This window comes from Gloeophyllum trabeum, assembly GCF_000344685.1.
Source record: "Gloeophyllum trabeum ATCC 11539 unplaced genomic scaffold GLOTRscaffold_00013, whole genome shotgun sequence".
NCBI classification, from domain to species: domain Eukaryota; kingdom Fungi; phylum Basidiomycota; class Agaricomycetes; order Gloeophyllales; family Gloeophyllaceae; genus Gloeophyllum; species Gloeophyllum trabeum.
This window is the reverse complement of record NW_006920422.1, coordinates 1223922-1245866: the sequence shown is the minus strand read 5'-3', so window position 1 is coordinate 1245866 and position 21945 is coordinate 1223922. Positions and strand designations below refer to the sequence as shown.

Below are 21945 nucleotides of genomic sequence, written 5' to 3'. Positions count from 1 at the left end.
GGATCCACCGGGTAGGCGCTAGCTCACCTAAGTTTTTCCTGCCACGCGATACCGTCCGACATTTTGCAGGATACAAGTGAGCAAGGACTGAAGGGTCGCGAACCACAGAATAGAGCAGGTACAAAGTCTTCCCACGATACCCACAAATAGACGTATATATGGCCGCTCAGCGCTCAGCGACAGTCTACACCTCCCTATTGTAAGCTCGACACTGCGCGTGAGTAGACGATAAATTATCTTATAATTAGGACGTCTCGCTTGAGTCACATACAGGGGAGAGCCATCCCTACATGCGCTTATGTATTTATAATATGTAGAATATGCCTGAATGCATGACGTTGTGGGTGGAATACACTGGTATATACACTTCTGCAACATTATATCTTACAACCACAAGCTTATTCAATAGTATGAAGTAATACAGTCTTCCATAGGTGGACGACGTTTGAGCCTCTGTCGTATACGTCCTTCATTTCTTCTCCGTAGACGGCTGAGGCACCCTGTCAGCCCAGACAAACGACCCATCCAAGCTGGTCCCGCTCTTGGTCGGGCTGCTGACGCTAGTCCTACTGCCGCTCCGTGACCTCGCAAAGGCATCGCTGCCCGACATAGACGAGCGAGAGGACAGTGAGGAGGACGCGGAAGATGCGCGGCGGTGGCGTTGCATGCGCGTCGGGTCGACGTCCGGTACGTTCGCGATGCGCGCGAACAGCGAGAGAACTGGGGGTGACGTCATTAAAGTGCCGGACTATGGGCAAGGCAGCAACTTACTGTCAACGACCGAGACGATGCCGCAGACGTGGTTAGGTTTGCCGGATATGCCTGGCGAAGTGGGTCGAGTCGAGTCAGAGGTGATGAATAGGCGGTGAGAATTGGCTGTCAAGAACACAATTAGTGAAGTGGTTGCGGCATACTAATTCATGGACCTACTAGCGAGGATCTTCTCAATAGCATAGGAAAGAGGACTGTTTGGTGAAGCGGAATATACTATTCATAACAGTCAGATCAAGGATATAGTGTTGGGAGCCTGGAACCTCACCAGGATATCTCTCATTTCCGTCCGTAGCTCCATAAGGTTCCTGGAACAACCATTTTATACCTGTCAACAACCAGAACATCCGGGAGCATTACCTTAATGAGATTAATCACTTGATGCAGAGGGGTAGACAGTATCTGTGGGCTCTGCGATGGTACCACAACCTATAATCAAATCAGCTTCGGACGCGGCTTATGGAACAAAACCCCGAACCTTGCCGATGTCAGTCACGCTGATAGCACTGTGCAGGAAGCCCCCCTCCCCTTCGATAACAGCAACGCTACTGACTCCTTGGTCGCTCATGAGACGCATCGCGTCCAAGAGTGTCGCGGTGGAAGTCGTCGCGACGACCGAGACATACAAGTTGATGGACGGAAGGGAAAGGGTGTTGAGCGGGTTCGAGATGAACTTGGCGAAGGACGGTGTTTCTTGCGCGTGTTTAGAGAACCAGGACAGAAGGCTGCGGTCTGAGACGAAGCCCAAGAACTCGGTGGATGAGGATGGTGAAGAAATGAGAACTGGCGGGTACGACGTATCAGTTCCCTGCATGGCCCGAGAGGCGATGCAAGACACGGTACCTCTATGCGTCCCTTTGCAGAAGACTCCGAGAAGAGAAATAATAGTCGCGTCGTGGGGCAGTATCTCCAGCGGATTCTTCTCCGAAAGGTCTGGGCAGGGACGGTCAATCCGATTTGTCCGGTGCGTGGTAACTAGGACGTACTGCTGACGAGGTACACAGGGACGTCGGGTCCTGACTTTGCAGCTTCCACGATTTGGTGAATCCTGGGATTGTCGCGAAGATAGTCTGGGTGCAAAGTATGTCGTGTGGCGGCTAATGTCAAGAAGGCATTAACGTCGGCGAACTTTGAATGGGACGAAGTGTGCATCTTAGCAGGGGTTTAACTCGCAGTAAGCCATATCGACTCACGTCGAATAATCCGACGAACGGGGACTTCGAGGACGATCGGTCCGCTGGTGCTTTCACAGCCAGACATGCCAAGTCCTTGGACAGAAGAAGCTGCGACGCAAGGAGGGCCCGTCTCAGTACACTCAAACAAAGTTAGGGGGACAGCTGGGGCTCACCTCACATGCGTCTTCGACCGTAGTGTCGGCATCCACGGCCACAACAGGCGAATCAATAAGGTCTAAGGTGGCATTGGGGTGAGCCGCATTTACAATTTCGCTCGTACCTTGTAGAAAAACAAAGACATACCATTCGCCAGCACCCCCTGCCATGCCTTCACCCACTCGTCTGAGTCCGCGGTCGAAGGTACACTGGCTGCTATAGGCGACGGCGACCTTACAGCCACGCTCCTCGCGCTCGAGATAGACAGACGTTTGTTCTGAGCCATTGCCGGTAAGCTCAGGAATGCGAGCAAGCTGGGCAAACAAAGACGGCCATAGGCAACGTACAAAGCAGTGACAACCTTATACGGCCCTCTCGCGAACCTTGGCGCTGGATTGACGTATGTATCAAAGGGGAAATGCACGGAGCTCTACCGGAGCGCGCGTCCTCGACGCGTCTCGTTTCGGCTAGCCGCTCGTCGACTTCGCCGTGAGCGACGTCGGGCACACACTTTCGTGCTCGTCGACAACATAGGCGTCTGCTGTTATCGAGCCGGCGTTCACTGAACCGATGACTTCCGCCCCTACAAACCCTTTGAAAGTACCGCCATATCAGATCCAACCTCTGGTAGCCAGTGTCCTTCCCGGTTATGGTGAGGGCAGTTTCGATATCCTGGGGACGAGGCCCGCTGAGAATGCTTTCATGTGACCCTCAGACAATCCAACTGAACCTACTGCCGAGGTTCGTTGTGCCCAAGCTCTAGGTGAGTGCGACTTAGGAAACCATAGGGCGGACTTACGAGCTAATGGTTACTAGGCTCAGAGATATATATCGGCTGCTCGAACGGGGAACTTCTACGTTATGCGCTACAGGCAGACAATCCAAACACTGTGAGTAAATCCATTCTTGTTTGTCGTAACTGTATTGATGTGCACAAGCCAGAGTCGTACCAACTCCTCTCTCGCCAGAGCCTTCCCAATGCAAGGCCAATTGAAGAAATAGCTCTGCTGCCCAGCATATCCCGGGCACTCATCTTTTCGGGTATGATAACGCCGTTACATGGGGAGATCGTCATGAATCTTAAGATTGCCGCAGACAGACAGATCCACGTATATACCCTGCCCTCGCTGGACCCCGTCCCACCAACTGTCATCAAGCCCATCCGAAATGTCGTGACACTTGCGGTGGAAGACCAGCATCTTAAACGCTCACCGCCGGCAGATCCTTCACATCCAGTGGAGGCAGTAGAATTCTGCGTCATCAAGCGCACCAGCATCTCTTGTTTTAGCCTCAGTGACCGACTGCTGTTTCTGAAAGTGAGTCTCCTATCTTCCTGCGGGTTTCTTCACCCCTAAATGCGCTCTGTAGGATATCCCGTTCCATCAAGGCATCCTCATCGCTCGCCGCTCAGGCCGGTATCTCTGTGTCCTCGTCGCTGACGACAAGACCTACGGGATTATTGATTTGCATGCCGCGTCTCTTGTGCCGTTACTCCCGCTTTCGCAGGCACCCAGCATGGGTTCGTCTGACCCTCCCGTCAAGCCGCACATACTTGTTGTCGGTGACAATGAATTCCTGATCCTTTCATGGACCGGTGCAAGCACGATCGGCGTCTTCATTACCGGGGAAGGAGATCCCGTTCGTGGAACTCTGGAGTGGCCAAGTCACCCCGAGGCTGTTTGTAAGCCCCCTCTTTAACTTCAATCCATGGTTCGAATATATTCATTGCCGCTATACACTCAGGTCTTGACTACCCGTATATAACTACCTTGCTTTCAAATGGTAATATCGAGATCCACAGCATCGAGACCCAGGCCATAGTCCAAGTCATCCCCGCACCCTCCACGTCTCCCGGCCCCTCCCCGCGCTCCGCCACCTTCCCCGTCGAGTCCGCCGTTCGCCGCAATCTTGTGGCGTGCGCGAACAGATACTTCGTCCCTTCCACGAAACGCTCGGAGAAGATGAAGACGACGAGGGTGCGGCTGCTGAGGAATACCATGATTCATGAGAATATTAATCTGGCGGTACCCGCGGATCCGGCAAGGTGGAGGGATAGTGGGATCGAGCTTCCGGACGAATATGATGAATGATCTCTTGTGCTGTCCTTTGGTAGCTGCGCTCATCGTTATCTATCTTTTGTTCAGTCGTTGTGTTTTCTGCAGATGCATCGTTTGCGAGACGTCCGGATATCGGTCGGCGAAATGTCTTCTGATGACTTAAAGCTGCTCTCATCATGCCTCGGCCTCCCCTTGACCTCAACAGGACGTAAACCCGACGACAACCCATTCAATAGACTCAAGCAGACGGATGTTTCCGAATACGCCGTCTCGACATAAATAGCGCCCCGCAGACCCCCATAACTCGTCCTCCTTTGTCTTCACCGCAGACCGAAGACCGCGAGCTCGTTACGGACAAAGCCTCTGGCTTTCCTTCGCGAGCCGGCTGTTCTAGCTTCGCGTGTCCTCAGTTCATGTGCGCCTGAAGATATGTTGTGGCACGTCCTTAGCATGGAGGGCCCAGCTGGGCGCGACGAACTCTGGTAGCTTCAAGTCCAGTGTTTTCACCTATGTGCTATCGGCATCACCTGCGCTCGCCAAAGCGCTTTCTACCGATGTAGTGTTCAACACCTTTGGCGGACACTCTGCCAAGGGTGGTTGCAGCGGCTGTCTCTGCTTGTTCCAGCCTCTCCCGGCTGAGGCGGACATTCTCCTTACATTCCCCTTAGAATGGGGACGGAGATGGCTGGTGTACGAGGCACTGGGGCATCCCTGGACGTGGATATGCACTTGCTACCCTGTGCTCGCGGTCCCCGTACGGTGCCAGGTTCCCCTGGCGGACGTGTGCCCTTGATCTAGTCTGGATATACAGAGGACACTAATTTTTCTCTTTGCGCGTTTCGGCGTGCAGCTACGTATATGCTAGGCTGGGGCTTTTAGAGGTATGTCTTGATTGATTGAGTATCATTGCGCTCGCGATAATCTCTACTAGCGTGGCCGATATCGGTGCAAAGCTTGAAGCTTGATCAGTCCAGTTTGCTTTTCTTCTCTGGATTGGCTGTTAGGTCGGGTGCATGTGATCGCCTCGAAACGCAGTAGACATGGCGCTGTACTGTAGCTCTCCTCTAAGTCTGCTATTTAGGTTACATCATGAGATCGACGTCGCAGTAGATGCTTTCTATCCTGAAACCCATGCGAACATAAAGAGCGACAGCCTCCAGGTTGTCCACATTAGCGAGGACCAGAACGTCTCCTTGTTCCCCGTGCTCCTTGACGACGTGTTCGCAGAGGTATCTAGCATACCCATGCCCTCGGTGTTCCGGCCGTACTTCTAGCCCTGTGATAAGAGTGGGCTGGCTAGTCTGGCCGGCAGTGATGGGAGGCGTAGAAAGGAGCTGGATATGAGCAAGTCGGATATCTGCCCGTGATAGCAGCAGAGTTTGCTCGAAGCCCACCAAGCTGGCTTTGGCTGGGAAACGTTCCTTGAAATAGGCACTGCCGTCTTCGAGTGTGAGGTCCGATGAAGATGGTGATGGGTGTGAGCAGAAAGCCTGGCCCTGTGGCCAGCGCATCACGTAGGAGAGAGTCGCTATGCACGTGGATGGATTATCTGGGCTCGTAAATGTGGACAATGTTGCTGCCGTCAATCCATGTATGCAGCATCTCACTGTAGCACATGTTCCAACCCATTCGGCTGGAATAGAGGCCACATAACTTCGTAGTTCTGTCGCAAATTCGTGGCTCTGCCTAACATCCTTTATGATGACATGGATGGCGTTGGTAAAATGTCGCGGGTATGCGGGGTTCCGGAGGCTCAGTATACGATATACACTTCCTGTTAGTCCAGATGGAATGGGCAGCATGGTAGAGTCGCCTGTCAGATGAGCATAATGATCAGTCAGTAGAGCAAGCATGGGAGAGTCTATCGCAGGGGTGGTGATACTCTCATAACGCATGATGACTGAAGGTTCGGCGTTAAGAGTTAGGATGCACCGGCTCATGGGTCATATACCTTCTGACCCCAGACCTTTTTCGCCTTATTGTTCCTCAAGTAAGTATCAGGGAACGATCATACTGACCATTGTAATGAGGGTATATTAATCCAAAAGAGGTGCAAAGGTACTGAGCTAGCGCGCCACAATGCGTTGCCAAATACGAGCAAATATGACCCACCGTGACCGTTGTCCCGAGCCTCATGTCAACCTCATGTCACCAAGAGGTTCCATGCTCGAGTAATCATGGGCGTCAACTGACGTTATAAAGAGGGGCGTACGTATACCTACGTGCATTACCTTCCGGCTGCAGCCCGTATGCAGTATCGCTCGCTTCGCCCAGAATTGCTCAGACAATCTACTTTTGCGAGCGAACGATACATTCGTTGTGCCCCGATGTACCGGTGCTGTTTGTCTTATGCCCAAAGAACCATCAAAGCCCGGAGAGGGCGAGACAGACAAGCAGCTGGCGCAGAGGTGGGATATCGTGTATCGTGTGGCCTTCCTCGACGTTGCCTGTCCTGCAGAGTGTGGTGAGTAGACGGCTTAGGTCTGCCTTGGACTGGCGCGCAAGACCTTGTCGCCCGCTTGCCATCCTTCTTCTTGACAGGCGCCTTCGGGAACCAGATTTCGACCTGCTGCTGGCAGACTCGAGTACGTCACATAAATGGGCCCGTGAAGTCTTCCGGGGAGATAAACTGCGCTTGGGGCCACTGGTACTCCTTTCGCAGACGTGCTTGTACAATGGGTGCGTCTCCCGTCTGCGACGTCCACCATGACGTGCAGAGAATAGCCGTGGTGATCGGGAGTTCGCCGTTCTCGAAGGAATGAGGTGGACTGCCTTCACGCCACCTGGGCATCTTGCTGCGACGTCCGGGGACGTTCAGGAACTGCTCAGACCGGTTGCCAATTTTTGGAACTCGCATATCCTTCGGGATGTCCAGACTGTAAGACATGTATGGTGTTCTTCCCGGCTGGTCCCACTGGCCGTATCATACCATAGTCATGGTGAGTGCGTTCCCCTTAGAATCTCGAGCTTAGGCTGCCAGTCGTCATGTTAGCCGATTCTAAGTGCCAAATATATTGCGACAGATCTTACAGCCAGTGCAAGTACATCCCACAGAACGTTGCGGTGGGAGATGACCAACAAGCATATGTATGTATTCCATTCGCTGGAGCTGTCCTGAGCTGTCCATACATGTACCTGCCAAACGGCAAATATGCCTTAACGGAGATGTCCTGTGTGGCACGGCCCCGACGGGAAATGCACCGGAATTGTGGCTCAAGGTGGATCCACAGCTGTCTCATGTTTATCCACAGGTTACCCGCGTGATCCATGAGCTCCAGAGCCTTACACGTATATATGAATGTCTTCGCAGTCGTTTTCTCGCTACAATCCTTCGCGGTGGTGCTCGTCCCGCGTCCCGCGTTGTGTGTTGCCCCTGCCTTTCTCTGCGTCGCTTTCCGTCCGTGTAGGAATGGGAAGACTGCTTGCTCAGTGTAGCAAGCTGGCGCCGTAACTTCTCCGGCCACTGTTACCCTGCGCGATCTTTGGGCACGAGACAGCGTTGACACTTGAGGGTAACGGGGCTCGTCTACGCGAAGCGGACGATCTTACGCGGAGATAAACTGCAGCCCGAGGTCGGGGGAGTTCCGGCTCTCGCTGCGAACGTGCATTCCAGATGTGCGTCTCCCGTCTGAGACCCATCGACGCGGGATTAAATCACGAGCGAGTGTTGATGTTCCCATGAGGCGCTGGGCGTACGAGAAGGCAGGGCTTGGGTCGTACCCGTCTTACCCTGAGTGGCGTTTGGGGACCCTGCAGTTATATGGGATCCCGAACGTTCAGGGCATGATCATCGAATTTTTCGTCCTTCCAGCCTGCAATATGTACCTTTCGAGTTACAGATTGAGGCAGTTGCGGCGCTGGTCCCGTGTTCATGCGTGAGTTGGACCCTATCGACCTCGAGGCCTCGGAGGCTGCAGCTGAAATGGACTGGCCCTGGTGCAGAGCAGGCTGTTCGTCCTGGTAATCTTCTGCAACTTGCTTACCAATAGATAGCTCCCTCCGTTCTAATGGAGTGGTTGAACTCAATTATTATTCTTGATTTATGTGCGCAGCTCCTCTATCCGATAATCCTACGATTTTCCACCATTGATTCTGGATGGCGCAGTATGTTTCGCGGGCATTATGTCTCTTTCGGGTGCAGTGCGTGTAGCCAGAAAACTGTAGTTCGACGCGTAGATGGACTAGTGGTACTTGAGAGCTGAAAGATAGAATCACCTACGAGTCAATGCTTCACTTGTCCGGAGAATCAGGAAAGTTCAGAGTTGATATTGCAAGAGGATTTATTTGTCCTGGTCTCTCTCTCATTCTTGATGTATTGGTGAGCTTCAACCTAGTGAAATCGTTAGTCTGACTGCCAAACCGTTCGTGAAAAACAGTACACCACAAGACCTGGTACTTTTCAGTGTTAGAAACGGCGCCGAAGCGGCCATGAATGGAGGCCAAAAATTATGTAACAGCCATCCGCCTGTGTACGTTGTAGAGCGTACCAGCATGCATGCATAGACGGCGAGATTGCCAGCAATGCCATGGTCTCGAGCACCAAGCGCTGGTGGGGTGGCGACGCTCTGACGTACTTTGATTCATCAACAAACACACTTCTGGCAGCTCGAAGCAGCAGTCGCGCTATCAGAACGCCTTCGATGCATCAGAGATAGTCTACCTATCCTCGCCTCGAAGCTCTTACTGCTGCTACGCGCAAGCGTGCCATAAGACGTGTCCTGACAGATCAACAGCCAGAGCTTTTTCGATCAGCGAGATTCCAACCACTGCGGCACTGCATACCCCAAGCGAGTGCACCATGTCCGTCAGAATCGAACAGATCGTAAGTCTATCCAGCGCCCGCCTGGCCAAGGCCAGACAATCCTACGAGTCACCTCTTGGACTCGAGGAGATGCACGAGGACCAAAAAGAACGGGGGAAACTCACTACCATCCGATCCTCAGCAGTGCCCCGCCTTCGCCACTAACAAGGGGTGTCTCCAGGCTCGATCGGGGCACCACACCAGCCTCCAAAGAACTGTTTGTTGGATCGCACATGAGCGGTGAGCCCGCTCACTCGCGAATGTAGTAGATCGGCGGCGCAATCTTGTCCGGGACGAGTGTTGCTGTCGGAAGGCTGCATAGGTGGGAAACCCAGGAAACGAGAAAGTGTTGTATACGTCTCTAGGCGCCCATGAGATATTTTGGGACAGCACGAGGCATCAGCATCGATTCGCATTTCCCTGAGGTCCAGAAAAACGAGTGAAAGCACTGATTGGAACCCCGTTAAAGTTCTAGGCAGAAGTCCTGTTGGGGTATTCCCATGCCAGTGTCTCGGGGATAGGCACTTTTCAGCGTCCCAATATTTGAAGAGTTTGGACGGAGGAATTGGACTGTGAACGTTCTACTGAGGTGGGAACACGTTGTACCTTCTATGGCCGCTACCTGTGCGGTCTAGCGGTGAGATACATTGCCACAGGAGGGATGGCCATTCATTACCGTCTAGGGACTGGGCATGCGAGCGCGGAGATGTGGATCTTTGTTGGCCTCGTGGCCTACAAATGCACGTGTCAGACGCCTGGCCAGGTATCAGTATAAGAAAGCATATTCTCAGCCCCTCTCCTCTCACCGGCCAACCTGGTGCAGTATTGCTCGCCCCACCCGAGGTTGCTCTGCCAACCTGCGCTTGCGAGCGAACGCTTCGTCGTCGTGTCGTAATGCGGCGCTGCTATCTCTCTAACACCCTAAGAGCCGTCTAAGGGATGAGGAGGGGCGGAGAGATACAAGGCTGCCGTAGTAGGTGGGCGAATCTGTGTATTGTCTCTGCCTTCGTCTGCGTCGCTTTCGGCCCTAGTAGGGCCGAAAGATTGCTCGGTCCATGCCGGGCTGACGCTGTGACTTACCGGATATCCATTCCCAGAACGAGACTGTGCTGTCTTTGGGAACGAGGCAGTCGATGCAATCGATGGTTATGGCCATTCGGGCTCCCTAGACAGAACTTTACATTGTGGGGGAATCTGACTGGGAGACAAGACTGTGGTTTGAGGTCGGCTTGTCCGACGCTCGCTACGGACGTGCCTTTGTGCGCGGCTCCCGTGTGCGTTGGAGACCCTACACCTTGCAATGTAAGTTTACCATGAGGGAGTGTCAATGTTCCCGAGCGGCGCTCGACGTACGAGAAGACGAGACTTACATTACGCTCACCTTCACATGGCTACTGCAGCGTTCAGAACTGGGACTGCAGTGATGTAGTGTCCAAACCTCGAACGTTCAGGTTTGCTCACCGAATTTTTGTGCCATTGCCCTCGAGGTATATCTTTCGAGATACGAGCCATCAGGTCAACATCAAGTGGTCTTTATCCAGGCAGTCATGAAGTTCACAAGTGAGTGCATTCACGTAGAAAGCTATCCCTCATTTACAATACCTCATCAGCTATATTTGTCGCGTCGTGGATGTATGTGCATTGAATTTGGTGGATGGACGTTTGACAGGTGGTATATCTCACAAATAGCGTACCCATCTTGTCGGATATATAGCGGTTTGAGTTCAGAGCATCTGCAGGAATAAACATCGTCGATTGTGAATCCGGAGTTGGTGTGGGCGACACGCATTCGTGCCACAATACTAGTATACGCGATCATGTGACCCGACGCGTGTGGGAGCGCGCGCGTGTGACCGTGAGGCGAGTGTTCCACTTAAGCTTCAACATCGACCTCGACGACCCACACGGCGACTAGCACAGTGCACTCAGTGATGCCCGCTATACAATCTACTCGACTACGTACGTCTCAGCCTAGAGTCGCCAAGTCCAAGGGCACGTCTCCGGATGAGCTCGCACAGCAGCTCGCGACAGGGCTTACTATCTCGAAGCCGAAAGACGTGAAGGGCAAGCGCAGAGCACCAGCCCAAGCGGCAGAAGATGAGCGCATAATGTCAATGCGCACCGTGAATGAAGCATCTCAGAGTCTTTCTTCTGCCGTGGAATCAGGGTGGAAGGCCTCCGGCAAGGTTCGAGCGTCCAAGGCATCACCGGAAGCCTGGAATGTCACAAGTATCAAGAAGATCGTTCAGCCCGCCATGTTAGCACTTGTGAAGCTTAGAGAGCTGAAGCCGGGTGATATGGACATAGAGAGAGCGGCCCTGAGTATCGGAGGGAAGCTTGTTAGTCTCGAGATGGTGAGTCCCGGTCCGGTACATGAGATTTCTTTGCGCTGACTTGCTCAGTATTCCGTCTCCACGAATTTCTTAAGCGGCATACGCCCGGTTCTTATGTCTCAGTGTCTCTCGCTGACTTCTCCAAATCCTTCTGGCGACAATTGGGACACCGACCTTCCCGCCCACCTCAGCTTACTCTGCCTTCCTATTCCTTCATCACCATTTGCCGACCCCGATCTTCTGACGTTGATCTCTACCTACCTGGTCCATTCCCTCATCGCTACTCTCTATACTGTATTGGGGTCCGGGTCAGGCTCAGACTCGAACGCGCTCTCCCACATTCTATTCGACAAACCGACCCTCCTGAAATGGATCCCACACTTATCACACCTCCCTGCCAAGCATCTCGACTCACTATACACCCGCGCATACACCGCTGCCGTCAAATCGAGTATGCTGTGCTCTGGACCCCCGGACGCCCTACTTCAAATCCGGGTCTACGGCCTGTTATGCCTCCTTCACACGAGCCCCGCTACCATTGAGCCCGATACCTTTTGGGATCAGGCGACAAAGTTCTTCGCCGCCCTGGTCAAATCGGTTTATGGCACGTCTAGAAAGGCTCATGAGAAGGAAGGAAATGGCTCGATCGCCTTGGTCTGCTCGTTCTTCTCTCTTCTCGCTTCGCATGTCGAGAATCGAAGCGATCGAGCGGCGTGGTCAAGCGGGAGAGGGTTCATCGAATGCGGGGAGTACTGCATGAACCTGGCGACCCGAGTAAGTACTCGCAAAGATACCAAGAGTATGTGCAGACTAATAATTAGGTCAGATTGGGGACATCGCCCTGGTAGACAAGATATCCGGTATATTACAGGTATCTTCCTCCCCCTCCCAGACAACCTCCCTCGCAGCCTCGACCGAGGCTGTCGCATCGCTGATCACAACAGAGGCATCGCCAATGAAGACAAATGGTCTCGGTGACAAGGAGAACGAGAAGCAGATGGTAAAATGTGCAAAGATTTGCGCCACTCTTACTAGTTGCACTGCGTATCTGGAATCAATTGCGGCTTCGACCAGCGAACCCGGTGCGTGATGGGTACCAGCCCCAGGTGTCCTCTTTCTCACACAGCATGCTTCATTTCGCGATTAGATGACTTCAGCCAGCGTCTACAAGAAGCTAGGTCAGCGGTCTCCCAATGCCGACAGTTTATAGGCTCGGCCGGGGACAAAGACGATGAGGGACAGAAGGTGTCGTCCAAAGTGCGGCGGGCGCTTGAGAAACTACGCCGGATTACTGTCAGACTTATCGAGGATTCTGGGACCCCACTGAAAGGGGAAGTGACCCAACTCGCGACAGATATCATAGCCATCCACGAGCATACTTTGTCTCAGGTTGGACATCTACTTACATCGTCGCATACATTGCTGACGTCCGGTTATATCATTTCTTCAGGGTTGGGTCACCACCGATGTATTGACCCCGGCCGTAGAAAGTCTCTTTCTCCTCGCTCGTACAACCCTTTCAGTGGCCAACCCGAACACTCACACCCCCGCATACGACTTCTTGGCGCATGCGAAGCGCTTGGTCTCTTACTGTCCCTCCGCCGCCCCTGAGTTCGACGTCCACACTCACGCGAACTACGTGCGGTGTCTTTCCGGTGCATTCTACAATACTGCCGGGACGCTGTATCAGGCCAGCCGACATGCCGCCGCCATCCGGTTCTTGCAGCAAGGTTGCGAGTTGGGCGCGGAAGCTCTGCGCCTTAGAGATAATGCGCCAGAGTCTCAGGAGACGAAGCAGGAGGAGTCCTGGAAACAGCTGCGAGAGCAGCTCCATCGGCGATGGGAATTGCTTGGGGTGTGTTACTCGAAGATTAGTGAACGGAAGGTTCGTCTTGCTGGAGTTCTCGTTCGGTAGACGGGTTCTCATAACATTACAGCTAGCCTACGAGGCATTCGTGCAGTGCATCAAGGCGTACCCGTTCGCGAATACGGAGTTCGTCCGTCTCGCTCGCTCCGGCCCATGCGGGTCTGCCTTTGACGTTTCGCCGACCACCAAGCAGCTCGGGACGATAGTCGACAGAGTGACGTACATTGCTGCCTGCGAGTTGTTCCGACAACCCGGTGACGTCTCCCTCAGCGGTCCTATGGAGGGTGTGCTTCCAGCAGATGACTCAAGCAGGTGCATTGTCGGCGCCATACTTGAGCGGCAGGTAGATGGCCTTGATGGCAGTAAATGGAAAGATGGCGTCGAGAATGTGATCAGCGCCCTCTTGACGGACTGCCTCGCCGTTTACGAGCCGCAGAAGATGCCAATCAGGAGGGCGCGCGTCCTCGTCCGATGCTTGGAAGCTTCGTACTATGGCAGTGGGAATGCACAAAGATTCGCGGCTCGTCATCCTGACGAAATCGGGGACGAGGTCGGAGCGCTGCTTTCGCGAGAGGTCAGATATGACACGTGTTCCGTGCCTATAGCCAGCTGATTTTCTGTAGCATTACGGCGAAGATGCAGAGTTGGTTCACTTCGTACCCCAATATTGGGCTGCTGCACGGCTCTGGCAAGCACTGCACGCACACCGCCTTGGAAGTCCGAAAGGACTTGCAGACATTCCTACATTATTAGAACAAGCCTGTGACCAGTTGAAACCATTAGCTTTACCCGTCGCACCTACCTCTCCCAGACTCAGCAGATCACCTGTCGTAGCGAAGAAGGCGGCACCATCAAGGGCCACGAAGACCTCCACGAAACGCACTGCGACACGCCGAGCTCCGGCTAAGAGCTCGAGGCAGCATCCGGTCACTCCTCCTAAGGCCCGAAAAGGTAGGCACTGTGAGGATAGACTGACAGACCGCTGATGCCCTTCTTCCGTAGCTTTGGAGCTAATGTCCACTAACGCGCTGCAGACCGCTCCTCCGCAACAGTCGCAGACGAAGACGTCAACTGTGCTCTTAGACAATTTTGAGAAATTCTTTGGACTCCTGGGTACGTCCAAATATGATCCGCCTAGCGCAGTAGGTGGTGACAAGTTCCCATAGAGATGGCAGCACAGTTGCTGAACCTACTCGGTTACGTACTGGCCAGAGTCCGGATGCTGAATGTAATGAAGCGACTCGCGGATAGACATGGAGGCCATGATCGCGACGGTGGGCGTCAACTTGATTACTTTGACTTCCAACCTGACGTTGCACGGTCTAAGGATATGTCAAGGCCTGTATCGACTTAGCACATGAATACGTCAAGCTTGGGAAGATCGAGAAGGCAGGCAAGATTTATGGCCAAGCCCTTACAGTTGTCCGTAGCAAGCAGACTTCAGAGGAGGCTGCCATCTTCTTCCTCCTCCGGTACGCGGAGTCATTGGCGGTCTCTGATAACATTCTACGGAGGTAAGCATGACACATCCTAGTCCTGCAGATTTCTAAGCGCTCTTTGGTCTGCTTCAGTTCAACCTCATACTGCGAAGCCATGGGATTAAACGAATGCTTACACACCGAAGAGAAGGGACTCTCTACTCTTGGGCGAGTACGAATGAGAGTCGGGCGGCTCGAAAGAGCAGCTAGCGCATGCACCACGTTCTCCGTCCTTCAGCACGCTAGGGTAAGTGAAGGGTCCGCCTCTAATGTTCACCCTATTCGTCAGCTAACTCGCAGCCAGGACGAGCCTTCAGCTTCAACCAAGGGTCTTCTCCAAGCACTACGTCTCTGGAATCGTGCCCTCGATAGTCTAGCACGTCTTCGTCCCTCGAAGCCGTCTTCGAAGACTGCGGCCGATGACAATCCATTCGACTTGACTGAAATCAAGGAGGCATTGCCCTCTGTGTCTAGCGATTCCAAGAAAACTTCGGATCCGTCGATGCCGTGCCAACAGCCATACCGAGATGGGCTAGAATGGCGCGTAGCAAATGGACTGCTATCCACGTTGTTTGGTCTCGCGCAGGCCTACTTCTCCAGAGGGTCGGCTAGGGAAGCTGAATACTTCATTGAGCAGGCTTTCGACTTGGCTCACTCTCTGAACGCCCCGGCGGCCGTTGCCAGAGCACTAGCAAGAAAGGCTGAAATTCAGCTCCGTCTCTGGCGTTTCGAGGAAAGCCACGGTATCTTAGGAGAGGCCTTAAAGTCGTTGCCGAACGTCCTTGGTCCGGATGTTGCTGACGTCTTGCGTCTCAAAGGAGACTATCATCGGCTCACTGCGAATGTGAAGGATGCTCAGCGGTTATACGATGATGCCGCTGCTCTTTTAGATCAATTGGAGTCCATGCTCACTGGTCTAGACGGTCCCTTGGCTGAGTGCGTTCATCGCTTCCTTTGATCGAGTTAGTCCTGACTGCGATATAGAGGCAGGAGGTCTAGCATAGCACGGGGAAAGTCAAGTGTTAAGGAACCTGCTACGGCTGACTGTATAGTGCCTGCTCTCGCAGCAACTGTTCTCCGGCAACAAAGTGAGCCTATAATCTCTGGGCCGCGACGCGTTACTGACGATCTACAGTATGGTTATTGCGGGAGGAGGGAGATGACCGCTATCAGGAAGTACTTCACCGTTTCCTTGCGCTGCCTGCATCCGCCGAGACAAAGGCTGAAGAAGTGGCTTTGATGGCGAAGCTCACTCTGCAGGATGTTTATAATCGGTTCAGAGGTGATATGTTTCTGAGCTCACTTGCAGAATCGAGTGCGTTGCTAGAATCGATGATTTCTCTTGGCAGTCGCTGATTCGTATCAATAGCTATATCAATACCTATGGGATGTTTGTCAAGTAAGAGGAGCTCGCTATCCCCGGTCATCCAGGACATTATTTCTACCTTGGCCAATTCGGAGAGATTGTTTTGGTCAGACCTATCCTTTATATCCCGCAGGGGACAGGTCCCCAACGTTCGTAGTGCCATTTTGGCACTGGCTCTCGTGCGGGCTTTACAGAGCTCCTTGGGTAGAGCTGGGAAGGACAACTCGATGCTTGCGGCAGGGCTCCTAGGTACGACTCAGGGAATGTTCTGTGGCATCACGCTCACGCTGTCATGATAGATCATGCATCGGCTGTGGCACTCCGTCGCGAACTCCTGGAAGCAATCGATAACAAGTTCCTGGAGTCTGAGCACGTCGATGATGTGCTATGGCCTGCGATTACGCCCAACGGTTCGCCTCTTGAACTACCCAAAAGTCGGAAGATGCCACGGCTGTTTTCTGGTCTCAGTTTGTCTCCGGACGGATGTGCAATTTCAGACGACCAGGATCTCAGGAAGTACTGGTCGTCAATCAGCGACCGATGCCATACAAGCAGACCGGACGTCGAACGTTTGTCGATCTCTCACGTGAACAGCCTGCCTAGAAATTGGAGTATTATCAATATCTGCATTGCAGAGGATAAGAGCGTTATGTTTGTGTCCAGGCGCACAGCCGGGCGTCAACCCACAATGTTCTGCTTGCCCCTGGGAGGCAGACGAGATGTCGACGAAGAGGAACACTTGTCTTACGATGCTGCAATCGCCGAGCTGCGTGACATCATCCGATTGAGCGATGAGGGAACAAGGCAGGCAGGCGCAGTCAAGCAATCCCAAGAGAAGGCAGCACGGGTCGCGTGGTGGGCTGAAAGGAACTCACTGGATAATCGATTGAAGGCCCTGCTAGAAAACATCGAGTTCTGCTGGCTAGGTGGTTTCAAGGTAAATTCATATTTCTGGGTAACGTGCCTTTCATGGGAGTCCAGGCTGATGCTGTAACGTAGACTATCCTCGGACCTCTACAAGCTATTGGCGCGGAGGTGCTCACAGCTTTCCAAGCTAGGCTTGACAGGATAGTCCGGCATGGCATAAAGTTGCAGGAGAAGAAATACAAGAGCCAGGTCCGGTTGGACGATTCTATCCTTGAATGGATATGCTCTTTGTCCCCTCAATGCCACGACGAAGAGCTGGAAGATCTGGTATACTTCATCCTAGACTTCTACCAGCTCCACGGAACACAGGTGGCCATCGCCGAAGTGGATGTTGACCAGGTTGTTGTAGATCTCCGAATGCTCCTGGAGGACTACTCTAGTAAGCTCAAGCCGGCCCAGGACGACGAGCATATGTTTCTCGTGGTGGACAGGAATGCGCATGAAATACCATGGGAAAGCCTCCCAATACTAAGGGGCAGGAGCGTTAGTCGCATCCCAAACAGCGATTTCCTCTTCGATCGTCTTGACTACGCGAGGTTAAGGCGAGGATCCAATACGGGAGAGACTGCGAAAGAGTGTTTGGACCGGGCCATCGTGAATCCTAGCAAAGCCTACTATGTTCTCAATCCAAGCGGAGACCTGAAGGCGACGGAGGGCCGATTCCGCGATTGGGTGACTGATATGCGGAAGGTAGGCTGGGACGGTATCATCGGTCGACAGCCAAGCGAGCTTGAATTCGTCAACGCACTGTCAAGTAAAGACTTGCTGATGTACGTTGAAGTCACCAAACTTCTTACTTTCATATCTTCATGATCCTTATCCTTCAGTTACTTCGGGCATGGCGGAGGTGAACAATACATTCGTTCGCATCGTGTACGACACCTGAAGCGCTGCGCTGCCACCATGCTGTGGGGATGTTCCTCCGGCACTCTCCGGGACATGGGCGACTTTGATCCCATTGGCACACCTTACAACTACATGCTTGCTGGGTGGTATGTCGCACATTACCGAGTTGTGCCATTACGCTGATCCGTCCGTCGCAGCCCTACATTAGTCGCAAATCTCTGGGACGTAACTGACCGGGATATTGACAAATTCTCTCAAGCCGTCTTTGACGAACTCGACTTGACTCCCGGTGGAGTGCAGAGCAAGAAGAACGGCAGAAGCGAACGCCAGGCGGTATCGGTCGTAAAGGCCGTTGCACAGTCCAGAGATGCTTGTAAACTGAAATATCTGACTGGCGCCGCTCCAGTCGTCTACGGTATTCCCTTCTACCTATAACACGATGGATCTTATCGTTGGACCATACTTATCCTAACTTATTGATCTTGCACCATGTACTTGACATATGTATCAAGAATTCTATCGCCAGATTTTCAGGAACGCCTAAAGTCGTGTCAATGGGCGTCACGAACCTTCTCGTTTCCAACAGTCCAACTTCAGACGTTCTCGGTAGCTGTTGCTCCCATCACCTGACACTGTGGCCGATGACTCCACTGCAAGTTCTGCCACACCCCCGACGCATCATTTAGGCTTAGACTCCCGTACGCGCTCGCGTACAATGCCCAGGCCGTCCCGGGGGTTATGGAATGCCTGGGCAAGGCGCTCAAGGTACCCGGCACTGCACGGAGGTCGAAAAAGGCGCGAAGAGAGTATCGATGTCCTCCAGAGTAAGGTGAAGGTCAAGAGGGAAAATAGAGGAGGGCTGCATGAAGACAGCGCCCCCGTTGCGGCTACCAGAGTATGTCGCGCCGTTACAAGGACAAGTGATCTAGGCAGCGAAAGCACTCCCGAAAGTGGAAATGGGCCACATATCGCTCATCGCGGGTCATACCTTATAATGTTGTAGAAGAGTTACTTGCAATTGCGTGGAAAGCCTAGGTAGAATTGGCCTGTCCACGACCTTCAGATCCGGCACGACTGAACTTGAACAGGAATGTCTCAGCTTCATGCGTGCTACCTGAATATTTCTTATCCGTTCCCGTCATTTGCTTTGCATCGGGCCTCACCCTGCGAACGCCCTCAAATCGCGTTCATCACAGCACGCGAGGGTATGTCACAAAGGAGCCGCGACCCTTGGCCAGGATTCTCAGGTTGCTGGAATGTCTTTGACGAGATGTTTCAACTGTTATTTGATCCCTCCGAAATATAATGATACAATTGACATAGTTCCTACATTATGAAGCACTGCAGGATGGACTGCAGCATACCTGCCCAACAGCCCGGAGTTGAACCAAGCTCCCAGTCTTACATCACTTCTGATTATTCCTTCTCTTCGTTACTTTTTACCACCTCCTCAGCAACGCGCAACGCTTTCTCGAATGTCTTCAACAAGGTAACCCGGTCTTCGAGACCTACGCTCACGCGCACCAGCCCGGGGTCGACGCCAAACTGCTGCGCCCAGTCTAGCTCCGCATAGTGCGCCAGGATTACATACGGAGAAGCAAGCGTGAAGTTCGTGCCGAGGCTCGGGCCTTTGTTGACCTCTAGAGCGTCAAAGAAGGCCTGCGAGGCCGCGAGAGAGGTGAATGTTAGCGAGAACAGTCCGCCGTACCCGCCGTCTCTCTCATGTTCGTGCGTGCCGGCTTTGATGCGGCACTGCTCGTAGTTCTCCGGGGTGCTCCACTTGGGATACCACACGTCCTTGATGACACAAGGAGACGCGGCGCCACCGGCGATGGACCGCGCGCGCAGGAAGTCGCAGAGCGCCTCCGTGTTCTCATTGATCGCATATATGCGCCGCTTGAAGTCGCGCGAGTTGCGCTCCATGTAGATCGCGTCTTCGTCAAAATAGCAGTCTTCGTAAGTCGCGAGCATGTGCTCTTTCAGCTCCTTGTAGTGACGGCCCTTGGGATTAAGTACGAGACTGGAGATAAGGTCACCAATGACCGAAATGAAAGGGAAACATAGAATATACGCGCACCTGCCACCCATGACGTTTGCGTCCCCGCTGAATATCTTGCTGAGACTGCTGACTACGATGTCAGCATACGGCAGGAGCTCCACGTTGATAAAGTTCGCGATAGTCTCGTCCACGACCACCAGGAAATCGTACTTGTCGGCCAGCGCGCGCAGCCGAACAAGGTCAGCGGAACGAAGCAGAGGATTTGAGGGGAATTCAGTGAACAATGCCAATACCGGAGGTGACGAGCTCGTCGAGGCCTCCTTCTCAAGCAGTTTCGTGAGGGCATCGAGGTCATTATCCAAGCCGTGACCAAAGAAGTGACAGCCAGGGCCCCACTTTTGCAAGATTTTGAGGGTATCTGTGTACGGAAATCTACACCAATCCGAGGCTCCGTGTAAGAGTCATGAAAACAGGCAGACAACTGTGAAGTCACTCACCCAAAGCAGACGCTCTTAGCCACAGGCCGCACACCCAATGCCAACTGATGCGCCGCCCATATGGAAGCCATACCAGTCGGGAACAGGAAAACGTCGTCTTCCGAGACATCGCTCACGCCTCGAGAACTGGGGCCGATCTCTACGTCGTTCGAGCCCGCGTGGACGTCCGGATGGTCATCGCTAACGAGCACGCCAGCGATCCGTCTTCGCATGGCTCTCTTCGCAGCCGCTGCAGCCGCGACAGGCAGGTTCCGTCCGTACCGCTCCTCCAGGTACGTGCTCTCGTCCGCACCGAGCGAATCCGGTTCCTCCGGTCGAGCTACCGGTGGCGGGGAGGAGAGAGTAGGCGACTTCGGTATGGAGGTGATGGATCGCGAGTAGTGCCTGTTAGCCGACTTCATGGGGCGAGAGAGGACGGGGGAAGGGGGCGGAGCGGTTTCGTCGGGCAGCATAGAGAGTGCACGCTCAGCCAGTCGACTGGAAATGCCCATACCGGTATGCTGCCAGAACTGTTTCGCCAGCGGCCAGCTGTCCGCTGGGAAGAGGACGATGTGTAGCTCCACGCAGGTCCCGCTGGTTGATCCCGACCGCGCATGCGACGCCCCGTTCGACTGCTTGTCTTCAGGGCACACAACGAACTGGACGAGACGCACGGGTACCGTCGACCCAAACTCGGCAGAGCGAGCGAGCATGAACGCACGGCACGCCTCTGCGAGCTTCTTCGTCGGGAAGAGGAAGCACCGCTCGCCGTTTGCCCCGAATTTCTGCTCGCATATCCGGGCTAGCTGGCGGCGTGCAGAGCGTCAGAGACACTTAGATACATGAGAATATGCCAGGCTGACCTTTTGGATACTGCGATGGACGAAGAACCTGGGATACCCAGTGACCATCGAGTCTATCACCCTCGGCTCTCCTTCCTCGTATCCGACATTATCCTTCCACGTCGGTAACGAAACGGATATCGCATGGGGAGTAAATGGCGGCACAGACCCGCCCAGCGTAGTCGCTACAGCAGTGCTCATCGTATAGGAAAGAGTTTGTGGTCGAAGCCATCTCGATGACTGGGTGAACTATGAAAACGCTTTCGGCCGAATATCCGGCTTTGTAGCCTGCTCAAATTGGACTTTGACGTATTACGACGGAAGTAGTATACTCAGGCATGCGAGTGTACAAGTTAGGATTATTTGTTGGTAAAGCAGCAGCGATATTCATTGTTGACAGATATGGCACAGGTACAAACAAACTACGCCGCAGCATGGGAAGAAGTTGAAGGACACACCAAGTAGGAGAAGGCCAGGCGAGCAGCGAGCTCGGGATACGCTGTGTTAAACGAGCGGAGCGACACAGGTTACGCTGTACGATACGCGCGGAACGGTACAGGAGACGCCCCTACCCGGAGGGCGAATACGCCGTATGCACGGAGCAGTACGGGATAAGCCCCTGCGCGGACGCAGGGGGACATCGACTCAACAAAGTCTGTCCAAAGACGCTAATTTGACGGTCAGCAGGCATCGTTGGGACGAAACCAGGACTTACAACAGAAGAGTCCGCGCGAGCAACATGGAACCTCACGAAGAGGTCCGGACATGGAAAAAATTGCACTGAAAGGCAGCAGACCCAGAGTAGTCTGAATCGAGTTGCGTCGCCGAAGAAAACGCGCCGCGAATTGAAC

The 21945-nt window shown here is 53.5% G+C and overlaps 5 protein-coding genes across 5 annotated transcripts; 2 read left to right on the top strand and 3 right to left on the bottom strand.

The window, feature by feature from the left end:
* Window positions 1-343: 343 nt before the first annotated feature.
* Window positions 344-2432, bottom strand: GLOTRDRAFT_140715 (uncharacterized protein). The gene is made up of 11 exons (XM_007871332.1): window positions 2250-2432; window positions 2120-2181; window positions 1965-2054; window positions 1758-1899; window positions 1615-1704; window positions 1250-1554; window positions 1132-1200; window positions 1040-1079; window positions 931-987; window positions 772-876; window positions 344-720 (listed from the first exon to the last, which is right to left on the bottom strand). The coding sequence occupies exons 1-11, from the start codon at window positions 2386-2388 to the stop codon at window positions 470-472; spliced, it is 1350 nt and encodes a 449-aa protein (XP_007869523.1). The 5' UTR covers window positions 2389-2432; the 3' UTR covers window positions 344-469.
* Window positions 2433-2575: 143 nt separating this feature from the next.
* On the top strand, window positions 2576-4328 carry GLOTRDRAFT_65249 (uncharacterized protein). Its single transcript, XM_007871331.1, has 7 exons — window positions 2576-2754; window positions 2818-2865; window positions 2919-2992; window positions 3041-3143; window positions 3198-3418; window positions 3471-3783; window positions 3846-4328. The coding sequence occupies exons 1-7, from the start codon at window positions 2673-2675 to the stop codon at window positions 4190-4192; spliced, it is 1188 nt and encodes a 395-aa protein (XP_007869522.1). The 5' UTR covers window positions 2576-2672; the 3' UTR covers window positions 4193-4328.
* Window positions 4329-5241: 913 nt separating this feature from the next.
* Window positions 5242-6054, bottom strand: GLOTRDRAFT_95962 (uncharacterized protein; the record flags this gene model as incomplete). Its single annotated transcript, XM_007871330.1, has 1 exon — window positions 5242-6054. One exon carries the CDS (start codon window positions 6052-6054, stop codon window positions 5242-5244), a length of 813 nt encoding a protein of 270 aa, XP_007869521.1.
* Window positions 6055-12382: 6328 nt separating this feature from the next.
* GLOTRDRAFT_80657 (uncharacterized protein) lies at window positions 12383-18312 on the top strand (the record flags this gene model as incomplete). The annotated part of the gene is made up of 17 exons (XM_007871329.1): window positions 12383-12682; window positions 12744-13178; window positions 13231-13734; window positions 13784-14111; window positions 14163-14273; window positions 14327-14434; window positions 14488-14674; window positions 14732-14885; window positions 14943-15037; window positions 15113-15574; window positions 15623-15726; window positions 15774-15953; window positions 16008-16253; window positions 16304-16941; window positions 17004-17701; window positions 17759-17923; window positions 17975-18312. The coding sequence occupies 17 exons, from the start codon at window positions 12383-12385 to the stop codon at window positions 18210-18212; spliced, it is 4953 nt and encodes a 1650-aa protein (XP_007869520.1). The 3' UTR covers window positions 18213-18312.
* Window positions 18313-19041: 729 nt separating this feature from the next.
* GLOTRDRAFT_65239 (PLP-dependent transferase) lies at window positions 19042-21318 on the bottom strand. The gene is made up of 4 exons (XM_007871328.1): window positions 21116-21318; window positions 20274-21058; window positions 19855-20208; window positions 19042-19797 (listed from the first exon to the last, which is right to left on the bottom strand). Exons 1-4 carry the CDS (start codon window positions 21293-21295, stop codon window positions 19194-19196), a joined length of 1923 nt encoding a protein of 640 aa, XP_007869519.1. The 5' UTR covers window positions 21296-21318; the 3' UTR covers window positions 19042-19193.
* Window positions 21319-21945: the final 627 nt, after the last annotated feature.

What these genes read in the sequence shown, in the direction of transcription:
- GLOTRDRAFT_65239 (XM_007871328.1), bottom strand. Translation starts at nt 21,295, where the DNA reads ATGAGCACTGCTGTAGCGACTACGCTGGGCGGGTCTGTGCCGCCATTT. An exon ending in GCTAAGAGCGTCTGCTTTGG is followed by an intron (nt 20,209 to 20,273) that starts GTGAGTGACTTC and finishes GGATTGGTGTAG; the next exon opens with ATTTCCGTACACAGATACCC. An exon ending in GCAAACGTCATGGGTGGCAG is followed by an intron (nt 19,798 to 19,854) that starts GTGCGCGTATAT and finishes CCTTATCTCCAG; the next exon opens with TCTCGTACTTAATCCCAAGG.
- GLOTRDRAFT_140715 (XM_007871332.1), bottom strand. Translation starts at nt 2,388, where the DNA reads ATGGCTCAGAACAAACGTCTGTCTATCTCGAGCGCGAGGAGCGTGGCT. An exon ending in CCCTGTGTACCTCGTCAGCA is followed by an intron (nt 1,705 to 1,757) that starts GTACGTCCTAGT and finishes GTCCCTGCCCAG; the next exon opens with ACCTTTCGGAGAAGAATCCG. An exon ending in GCGTGACTGACATCGGCAAG is followed by an intron (nt 1,201 to 1,249) that starts GTTCGGGGTTTT and finishes ATTTGATTATAG; the next exon opens with GTTGTGGTACCATCGCAGAG.
- GLOTRDRAFT_65249 (XM_007871331.1), top strand. Translation starts at nt 2,673, where the DNA reads ATGACTTCCGCCCCTACAAACCCTTTGAAAGTACCGCCATATCAGATC. An exon ending in AGGCAGACAATCCAAACACT is followed by an intron (nt 2,993 to 3,040) that starts GTGAGTAAATCC and finishes GATGTGCACAAG; the next exon opens with CCAGAGTCGTACCAACTCCT. An exon ending in ACCGACTGCTGTTTCTGAAA is followed by an intron (nt 3,419 to 3,470) that starts GTGAGTCTCCTA and finishes TGCGCTCTGTAG; the next exon opens with GATATCCCGTTCCATCAAGG.